Raw genomic sequence first — 10,828 nt, 5'->3', positions numbered from 1 at the left:
CTTCGGCTGCCTGTCGAGCAGTCAGCAGCTAACACTGACTGAAGTGGCTTTGTGTTCAGGACTGCTCCTTTATTTCTCTTTAAAAACAATAAGTACATGCTCTCACAGCGGTGACCTGCTATTACAGACTTGCTCTTGAAACAGAGCATCAACCCAGTAGTTCCATTAATGCTGTTGTCTTTGTATGTGTGTCACCTGGGCGGCGGTGAAGTATCCGTGGATTTTCCTGTCCCAGTCTGACCCTTAAGGCCATGTTCATGGTCTTTTCTGATTACCAAGATACAGACAACAAAGAGCAGCTTACATAACAAAGTTAATGCACTGCAGTATTCAGTACATACTCGGTGTTCTGCAGTTTCCATCAGGATGGCAGGCAGCAGGAGGGCACAGTGCTTAGTGTAGAAAACATCAAGCATGGAGACAGCTGAGGTATTCAATTATTTTATTGTCCACACAGGTGGTTTGTCCAACGTGAACAAGCATCAAGGCAATGATGAGGAATGTCACACTCACTAAAAGTTCATCTAGATTATATGTGTCACAAGTCCTTAAAATAATAACATGTTACATATATTTTGTATAGAGCGCTTTGAGTCCATTTACCAAATATTTATCAGCAGAGAAATCAAATTAATTTAGTGTAAAATGTGGATACGATGCTTTTATGTTAAAAGGACCAGCTGACAGCAGAAGGCCACTGTGGTGAACACTGTCCTGCAGCAACACATCTAAAATATTCACATGCACATGTTCTTATTGCCAAACTTTAGAAGACCAACTATTCCCCAAAATATGGTAAATGTGCGGGCAGCAGAATCAGGCTGTGACAGACGACACGATGGCGGCGGACAGCTTTCCATGTGTCTGCACAACGCTTCGTCTCAGACGGACAAAACAGCAACGCAAGAAGTGCAATCGAAAGGTTCTGGGAGTGTTCCCGTTACGTGTGGATGGAGCACGTCGTGGTCGTGTGCATCAGCTCACACACTGCCATCAGAAATAAAAACGTCATGTTAAGAACGTCTTTATTATTAGGAAACGTTTTGGCCTGAACAAAATGTGTCAACATCAAAGTGTTTCCTTTCCCTGTTCTCGGCTCCGTTTTTATGTTTCTGTGACTTTGTTACCTTCAAAGCCAACTGAGGACAAAACCTGCAAATTATGGCGAGCTCTGCGGCTCTTCGTGGACCGCCCCGGCTTCATTTTACTAAAGGGCATTTACTGGCAGTAGTCTGTAAATCATCCCTGTTGAATGAAAACAAATGAAAAAGTAAATAATAAAAACACGCGGAGTCATTATTCAGAGACATGTTGCACAACCAACATCAGGAGTGCACGTATTTTTGTGACCAGCGCCAGATGTGCCTCTAAAAGTTTAACTGCGGACCTCAGAAGCAGCACTTTGGGCATTCAAAATAAATAAATATATATCCATTAAAAAGCTGACTTCTAGGGAATGTGTCAGGCATGGCAGGAGAAGAGGAACAAAGCAACTACTTGGAAAAGGACGGCGGCCAAATTTAAACGGGTCACAGTTTTCACTTTCCTACGGGCTCAGGCTCTGAACCTTTCGATCGCACTTTTCTGTATCCACTGTCAAGTTCGTACGTAATAAAACCGACGTGAAATAAACCAGCAGAATAACAAAAGCAAACTGAAAACAGATGATCGCTCAGAGAATAGGCTCCGTGTCATTCCAGCTGACACATGCATCCTTCCACCTGCAAGAAGAGCAGACTCGTCTATTACAGCTTCAGAACTCGTTACAGGATTAAAAGGAAAAGCAAAACACGTCGAAACATTTTATGGTTGTTTCAGGGATCTGTCTGTATGACGGCTCTCACCTTGTTCGGATGCAGAGCTCCAGAGGAGGAGTGAGGTCAGTATCCACCTCCTGACTGCTCTGGGACAATCTGCCGACCGCTAAAAGTAAAAACATTTTTATTTCGCAGCTTTAGGAACACTCAGAAGCAACGACTTGAAAAATCTGACTGAAAACAGGTCACGATTAACCCAACACATTTTAGACGTCATGTAAGGCAGAGGTCTCCAACCTTTTTTGCGCCACGGACCGGTTTATGCCCGACAATATTTTCACGGACCGGCCTTTAAGGTGTCGCGGATAAATACAACAAAATAAAACTAGTACCGGTACCGAAAAAAAGAAGATTTATTCATAACACACGTGGAAAGACCCAGGAAAACCGAGTACACGATAAAAACGATAACAAAATAACGCTGAAAACCGATAAAACCCTGAAAACCAGACATTTCACACCCGAGCCTCTACTCTCGCGGCCCGGTACCAAACGACTCACGGACCGGTACCGGTCCGAGGCCCGGGGGTTGTAAGAAGACAGACTGGACACACGGGGCTGCAGACAAAGACAATCAGATAAACGATGCTACGTACAAACAGTGAGGCGGATCTCCTCCTGCTGGTTGGCCAGTCCATCGAAATAGTAGAGGTCGAACTCCGTGCCGCCGCCCTCGTTGGTCAACAGCTCCCTCTGCAGGCCAAACAGCACGCTGAAGTGGCTTTCACTGCACACCACCCAGATGGGGTAGCGTGGCGTCTTCAGGTAAGCTCCTACCTTAGAAGGAGAAAACCAATTGTCTTTGATCACATCAGCCATACAGAATCACTGAGTGATGCAATACGTGTACTGAAAGCAACGCAGGCATTACTGCTCTGTACGTAAGCCAAACCCATCTTAACCATTTATTCCCGACGACCTGATGTAAAGACGTCTCGTGTGTAAGACGCCAACGAAGCGAACTACGACAGAGTCGACGTAACAGGTCGCCCAGCAGAGCAGCAGAGGAGTGAAGTCAGACACAGATGGTGCTCCAAGACTTCATGAGTTTGGAAGCTCTGCACCGGCCAAAGAAACAACTACAACAGCTTTGAAGGATTTGGGTGTTTCTGGAGCTTTTGGTGTCCCGGGTGTGCACAAAAACAGCTGAGCCGTGACGCAAACCCATATCCCCCTTATTCAAACTTTTCAACTATGAGAGGAAAACCCTGCTCACCTCAGGGTGTGACCTGACCAGACAGTGTGTGAAATTCAGCCCCAGAATAATGCTGGTGGCCTTCCCGTCTGCGTGGACGGGGACCAACTGGTCAGGAGTTCACTCATTTACCAACACGCTACCAGTTATTACGAAAAATCCAGTTAAAAATGAAGATTTTTGAGTACTGGTTTCCAAATGCTGCGGCACATACGTTTACTTGAATATCATATAGATTCTATAATAGTTTAAGAATATACTTGTGGCGATGCTCCCATCATCAGAGTGAACAATGGGCCTGAAGTCAGGGCTTGTCGGTGTAACATGAATCAAACTGGGATGTGGTCTGTTAGAGGCTCGGTGTTTCTCACCTTACAGATGTTATAATGTTCAAACAAGGACAGCAGGCCGACGTCGCAGTGACCTTTGATTCCTTTGAGCAGAGTCATGTTGCCGTTGCCCGAGTCCAGCTCCACGTCATCATCGAACACATTGGAAACTGCTCTGCCACACAGCAACAGGTTGACCAGCTCCTGGTGAGAAAACACACAGTTATTACTGCGTCGTGTTTCTGTTACCTCCTGTAAAGCTTAGACAGCGTGGCGCGTACTGTCAACACGTATGTTTAAAAACAACAAAGACAAAATGAAGAAATGTTCCTCTGACAGCAAACGGCGCAGAGAGCGAGCGGCCTCGGCCGAGGGGTTCATTGCTTTTTCACTGTTCAGTTAAAGAGTATTGTTTAGGATTTAGTGACACCTAGAGGCGAATCTTCCAAGCTACACTTCAAAGACACCTGATGTCGCACCATCACTGCAGATTCACAGCCCAGAAACACAACAACACTGTGACAGCTTTAAAAGCAGCTTAGAAGCTGAAGCTAATGAATCTTCTTATATCCAACTAGCACAATACCTGTGTGCAGTACCCATGGGCTCCAATCAGCGTGGTGGTGGGCACATCCATATCTTCCTGTACTCTAAAGAAAGAAGAACCACATCATAGTTGTTTCACAGTCTGGTTCCAGCTACTTTGTTCTGCATAAAAGATGTTTTTAAAAAAGTACTTTTGAATGGACCGCGAGAGAACAGCAGACACAGTCAGCAGCACGCAGCCCAACATCCCAGGTTCAAACTGTGGGGAAAAACAGATAAAAAGGAAAGTGGAGGATAAACGTTTGTGCCCTCGAGAGGGAAAAGGAGAAGAAATGTGCTTCTCTCACTTGCTCAACATGCTGCTCAAGGATCAACTCCAGATCTTTGAGGTTCTCCACAGTCAAACAGGTGATCTAGAACAAAGACAAGTCGTAAAACGTCAACAGAACAAAGTTACGGTTACGGCTCTGAATCTTACGTAAGTTTGACAAATATCATTTCATGAACCTCACCAGTTATCTTACATTCATTCTGATTAGCTTCAGTGCAAATATAAAAATGTGTACCTTTTCAAGCACCCCCTCAGATCTGTAGGGTCGAGCTGGGGTGAACTGATTTCTCCCTGAATTTCTGTTTCCAAACAACAAAACCACAGCAACACCTTCATAAACGTAGCGACGCGAGAGCAGACTCACACCAACGCAGTTCCTAACATCTGCACAATATCTGCAGATACAACACCAATAAAACGGCTGTGTGCTTCAGTAAAACTGGAGCTCTCACATTGCAACTGTGGCTTGCTTTTCCTCGCCAGCCCTCCACAAGATCTCAGCCAGAGCCAAAACGAGACACTTTCTCCTGATGCTGTTGGACGGTCTTAATCTCCTGAAGGGGGAAAAAAATCTCATCTGAGCGAGAAGCTCTCTGGTGATAGTACGGTTGAAACTGAAATACAGAAGTCACTTGCTGAACATCATTCCCCCGTGTGAAGTAACTGGAATAAAGTGCTCGCAGGTTCATGCCATGAACTAAAGGGTGACTTACTGCAGGCCCGTGGTACAGCTCTCAGTGCTTTCAAACAGCAGTTTCTTAAGAACAAAGGCTTGAACAGACGCCAGAACTCCACAAGGACCTCCCTTAAAAAATTCAAAGCCACAATTAAATAAAGCCTGTGAAAATAAAAACAATTTAAGCATCCGGCTTGATTGAAATCACCTTTCTCTGCACAATCCCATATCGGAGGTCATGCGTGTCTGAGAATGTGAAACCCTGATTCCTCCACTCAATATTGAAACAATTTAGGCTGGATCCAAGAAGAAGTGTTTTTAATTCCTAGAGGGAATAAACGGAAAACAAAGACATAATCAAAGGCAACTGCAGAAAGTCTGCGCAGCAGCTTGAGAGAAACCCTGGTGTAAATCACCCACCGTGGCAGTGCCCTGGTCCATCGGGCGACCGGCGAGGCTGTGTTCGGGTAAGGTTCCCCGCAGAGGGGCGTCGCAGAGTTCTCGCAGATCGTCATCATAATCCTCGATGTCATCTAAATAATTAACACAAATATATCCTTGAAAATCAAAAGTTAGGCACCGATTTGTTTTCAAAGGGCGAGAAACAATCAGTGAAGCCCCGGACCGCACATACAGAAAGTATTTGCCCTAAAATAAACTTTAATACTAGATGAAGACAGCCCAACGCCGTTTTTAAACAATGAGTTCACTTTTAATGGGAAAAGATTATCCAAACCTTAAACTAATAACTGTTTGTGCCACCAACAGGAATTTTGGACCCGTTTTTTGGCAGATTTGCTTTGATCCAGTCACAATGGGGGCTTTTTTTTGCAAGCCCCTTTTTGTTTAAGGTCATTCCAAAAGTATGATTGTTTGTTTTGCTGCCGGTGTGCTTCAGGGCTTTGTGCACTTGAGCTTCACAAACAAACGTATGATTAAACCTTCTCCTTCTGGATTTTATAGCAGAGAGCAGAATTTGTGGTTCCATCAATTACAGCAAGTCATTCGGGTCTTAAAGCAGCGAGGCAGCCATCTAACTAATGCTACTAACTCATCAGGGAGAGTCAGGGTGTGGCTGCTGACATCCACCTCAGCTTTCCCGAAAATGAATTAACCACGGGTAATTTATGAATAAAGAAGGTTTGGATAACTTTTAAAATCTGCGCTTTGCATTTACTCGGGTTATCACGCTCTAAGGTTAAAATTTGTTTGGTTTTCTGAATGCTTAGGTGTGACAAATATGCAAAAGAAATCAAGAAATCAATAATCAGAAAGGGACAAGCACTTTTTAACAGCCCTGTACTGCACAGCACTTACCCAAGACCATCGCAGACGCATCCAGATCAGCCACACTTGGCCTGGTCTTTGCTCTAAAAAAGAAAACAACGTGTAAATATTGAGAACAAAGCCTGGGAAAGCAGTGAGCATGAGGCCATTACTTATTATGTGGAGTCAAACAGCTTAAAGCTATTTTACTTTGCTGTCGTCACCATGCTCAGTCTCACTCGCTCAAAGCTGTTTTCACTCGGTGTTCTCTGTGAAACGCTCAGCGCCTCGCGCCCCGCTCGTACACGGTCAGCTGAGCCGATTTCACTTCTGCTGCCTTGTAAACTTCCAGTCACCAAACGTCCATCCTGAGTGGGTCTGGTTTCCTCTTCTCCTCTGAGTAGCGGCTGGGACACCTTTCGACTGTTACGTTTTCTGTTTGATTCCTGAAAGGAGAAAGTGGAGGATTAACAGCAGATGAGCACGCGATCACATGTGTTTTTAGGCATAAAAGCTTTAGTACCTGGGGTACCGGTCCAACCAATATGCCTCTCCTAATGCGATTAGTTCTGCTCCTTTGGGTGGTCTCAGAGGTGGTTTTTTCTGGTTCTTTTTGGATTAAGCTCTTCTTGTCTTGGAGGGAATCCATCGCTGGATGGTCTTGTTGAACTCCTAAGTCAGGACCCCGGAAACCTGTCTGATTATTACTGGACTTTCTATCGTTTGCTGGCATCAGTGAAGCATTTGTAGCTTGAGAAGGGAATGTTGCTGTTATATCAAGCCTGTGAAAGACAACAGCATATTCATTTAAGCACATTATTACAAAAAAGAAAGTAAAATCAGTAGAAAATAATCACAAACGCTGCCTGTAAAATACCTCGATCTGGTCTGTTTGCTTGGAACAGAAGCCGGGCTGCGGTCCTCCTCTCCTCCATTATCCATCGAACTAGTTTGGGCTCTCCGTGGGGAAACCTCACTGCTCACTGGTTTCTCATTCTTTACTTGTTCAATGAGATGCTTTACAATAACCTCCAGTAATGTTTTCAGAGGGTTATTTTGAAGCTGCAGTGACAGAGAGATCAGCTACACACGTTACCTGTTGCGCACCACAGCAGTCACCTTGCAGCTTTAACGCTTACCTTGTTCTTCCTGTAGAGATGCTCAATGCTGAGAATCTGCCTCAGCTCCGACCTGTTGTTGATACTGGCCTCTGTGCGTGGATGCTCCTCATCCATGCAGGCAATAGTCCTCTTCAGCCCCTGAACAACATTTCCAACAAAAAACAAACAAACTGGGAATTAGTCTATTTATTTCCCCTCATATTGCGAAAGCTTGCATCTTGGTCGCATGCTCTCCCTCGTGCACTGCTGCTACGACTACATGCACGTTTTCTTATTTTAAATAAAGCAGGGCTGCTTACAGACACGCTCGCTGGACCAGAATCGCATCGACACAAGCTCGCAGCGGTGCTGCAGCGGGCTAGCTAGCAGTGTTAGCGGTTTGCACAGAAACGCTATGATGGGCTATCAGTCTGAATTACCACACGTTAGCCGACTCACCTTACGACTCAAATACTCCCGTACAAGGGACGAAGACACCTCTTCGACTGAAGGGACCATGCCGAGGACGAGTCTGTCCGTGTTAGCATACATGATCAACGAGAAGCGGCCATGGTGTTAGCAAACAGCAGCGGGATGCTGCGCCGACAGCACTGAAGAGCTGAGTTAGCTGCTTATTGTTAAGGTCTTAATAAATCATAGCTGGGTACAGTTTAGGTTCAAACAGGGTGAAAAACATGCAATCTCCACTCGGTGTCGTGGGGTGTCCTCGCGGGGGCTACAGCTCCGCGAAACTGCGGCCCTTTCTGACCCTGTACGGCTGCGTTACCATGGCAAAGCTAGTCGTTCACGGACGCTTCGAGCTTTTTTGATGCCCTGGGCTACTTTAGCCTTGGTGCCCTTCTCTCAGGTTTGTGGGTACAGCTTCTATCCGGTACAGCTCGGTAGCACTGGATTCGACCCCCCCCCCCCCTTTTTTTTTTTAATTACGTTCGTTCAATTTGTGTAGTGATTTGTTCACTACACATGATGCAAATCTCCTGTTGCACCACATCCCAAAGCGGCTCTATAGATTGAGATGTGGTTACTGTGGAAACCATGTGAGTACAGTGAAGTCACTCATGTTCAAGAAACCAGTCTGGGATGATTTCATATCTAAATACCACAGAGATGCACCACAGATAATAAATTGTTACGGACAACAAACAGCTCAGGAGCTGCTGCTGAAATGATGTTTCATCCTTCATTTAAATACATCACCACTGTGATTTTTTAAATATTTGATTCATGATCATTTCCCCTCCGTGACTGTTAAGTTTGGAGAAATCAGTGACAGTTTACAATCACACTATTTCAATTACCACACCACCCTGCCAACAAAGAGGAACAATGTGTGCTTGGAGATGAGAGAAGCCAAAAGGAACAGACTGCCCATGAAATAATCGTGTTTGCAGAAAAATATCTTAGAGCTTTATGTGACCTTGTATCTAATCCATGTGTCTGAAAGTGCTATGAAACTATGCTGGGAAACCCACAGTTCAAACAAGCTGACAGGACTGCTCTTCAGCGTCCTCTCAGACTATCACAATTTTGCTTCTTCTTGCAAGAATAAAAGAAAAAGCTCTTTCAGCACATCGATCGGGGTCTCCATTGCCTTGGTTTTTATTAAAGTGGTGTCACCTTTGGATTTATCTGACATTCCGCTCCTTCAAGTCAGATCCTACATCCCAGCCCTTTGCCAAAAATAAGGAACCTGCAAATTGTGGGAGGCCTTGGGACCATTGCTGGATACCTTATTACTCCCACTGACCACAAATTCAAAAGACCTGTCCGACAACATTTGTGTTATCTGAATCTTATCCAATAAATTTACCAGGAAAATGTTTGATGATAAAATCAGACTTAAGTGTAATTCCAAGTGCAAAGGGAAAGCGAGCCATCAGGTTAGTGAACGAGAAGCTTGCTTGTTAAGTCATTGAAGTGCAGGGAACTTCTGCAACCCGATCCTCAATAACTTCTGATCTTTGCAGAAAAACCAAGACATAATTATGCCATTTAAGACAACTTAGCAACAACTATCAGAACTACATTGTACCTTATATTATAAACACAGATACCCGACCTGATTTAAATGATCAACAGATCAAAATGGGAAGCAAGCCACACACAAAGAGATGGCGTCTGATGCACTGGGAACTACTTTGAGATAACATAGCCACATTTAACTGTAGAGAGCCTTATTGAGCCATGGGCCATGCTATGCCTAAACAAACAGGAGGGCTGGTACAAGGTTAGAAAGATTTCTATGTGATGCTGAGGAAGACAGCAAGGGTGTACGATGTGCTCTGCCCTTCCAACCTTTCAACTGCATTGGAACCAAAGAGTGAAAAATCACCCTGCTCCAACCAGACTGGGCCAAGCTCCAACTAAGTGATGTGCAGCAGCTGACCATTACTGGTTGTTGCTGTGTGCCATGTCTTCAAGGACTGATTCAGAGAATTATTATTACAGCACTGATTAAGGTAGATTGCATAGATGATATAATTTTGTATACAGAGGTACCCATGATGGGCAGATGGTGGCCATGATGACACCAAGTATTGGCGATCTATAGCTTTGTGTTTGGTTTAGCTCCTTTACATATGAACTTGGTTGTAGCTTTTCTTTTGCGTTTATTATATTTTATTTGCAGTCTGTTTGGGTTCTGGTTAATCTTCCGAGTTCAGTCATATTAAGTTGATTCCCTTTGTGATCCTTTTTCCCAGCCGTCGATGGTCCTTCGTCTCGTGTGTGATGTTCTGCTTTGCTAGCTTTGGTTCTTTTGTGGGTTCTGTTCAGCTGTGTTCCCCAGATGTTTCCACTCTGCTCTTACCTCATGTGTGTGTTTACGTCTTCAGTCTTCCTCTGTTCTTTCTCACATTGTTGTCATACGTGTCCTCACGCTGTGTGTTCTACGTTTCCTCCATAGTTCATGGCTTTCCATGTGAGGTATTATTACCCTTTATACTCATGTATTTTGATCTTCTTGATATTGTTTAGATAATAATAATAATAATAATAACTTTATTTATAAAGTGCCTTCAAACAAAGTGCTGTACAGCTATTTGACAGTAAGAAGATGAATAAATAAAAGAGATAAATAGCAGTACAAGTAAAAACAGTAAGAATTAAAAAACTAAAAGGCAAAGAATTAAGACCTGTAGGATAGGGTGAACAAACATGTCTTCGACTTAGTTTTAAAAACCTCCACAGTGCAGGTCTGCCTAATATCTTGAGGGAGGCTGTTCCACAGAAACTGGGCACGAAAGGTAAAAGCTCTCCAACTGTCTTTTTTCTGGCTCTAGGAACCTTTAGAAGGCCAGAGTCCTGAGATCGGAGCGCACGAGATGGAACATAAAGGTGTAAAAGGTCGGAGAGGTATGAAGGTGCCGATCCATTTAGAGCCGCGTAGGTGAGCAGCAGGACCTTAAAATCTGCTCGAACCTGACGAGGTAGCCAGTGATCTCAGAACAGGGTAATGTGCTCTAATTTCCCAGTTCTTGTTAAAATGCAAGCAGCTGCATTTTGCAACATCTGTAGACCTCTGAATCTTTTCTTTGCTGTGCACGAG

The 10,828-nt window shown here is 44.3% G+C and overlaps 1 protein-coding gene across 3 annotated transcripts; it reads right to left on the bottom strand.

The window, feature by feature from the left end:
- Positions 1-425: 425 nt before the first annotated feature.
- On the bottom strand, positions 426-8,286 carry mindy4 (MINDY lysine 48 deubiquitinase 4). 3 transcript variants are annotated; one of them, XM_080297280.1, is made up of 18 exons: positions 7,720-8,286; positions 7,300-7,419; positions 7,038-7,222; positions 6,684-6,942; positions 6,371-6,606; positions 6,212-6,264; positions 5,315-5,427; positions 5,103-5,219; positions 4,932-5,023; positions 4,671-4,832; positions 4,454-4,517; positions 4,235-4,300; positions 4,079-4,146; positions 3,928-3,991; positions 3,384-3,545; positions 2,414-2,594; positions 1,845-1,923; positions 426-1,721 (listed from the first exon to the last, which is right to left on the bottom strand). In XM_080297280.1, exons 1-18 carry the CDS (start codon positions 7,810-7,812, stop codon positions 1,673-1,675), a joined length of 2,163 nt encoding a protein of 720 aa, XP_080153406.1. In that variant the 5' UTR covers positions 7,813-8,286; the 3' UTR covers positions 426-1,672. The 3 variants fall into 3 exon arrangements, 2 of the variants coding, with proteins under 2 accessions (XP_080153406.1, XP_026015264.1); XM_026159479.2 differs by having other exon boundaries at positions 4,671-4,772; XR_013905168.1 differs by lacking the exon at positions 426-1,721 and having other exon boundaries at positions 2,414-2,590.
- Positions 8,287-10,828: the final 2,542 nt, after the last annotated feature.

Source organism: Astatotilapia calliptera, chromosome 23 (assembly GCF_964374335.1).
Source record: "Astatotilapia calliptera chromosome 23, fAstCal68.1, whole genome shotgun sequence".
Taxonomy (NCBI): Eukaryota; Metazoa; Chordata; class Actinopteri; order Cichliformes; family Cichlidae; genus Astatotilapia; species Astatotilapia calliptera.
The sequence above is the reverse complement of the archived record's forward strand: the minus strand, read 5'-3'. Positions and strand labels throughout refer to the sequence as shown.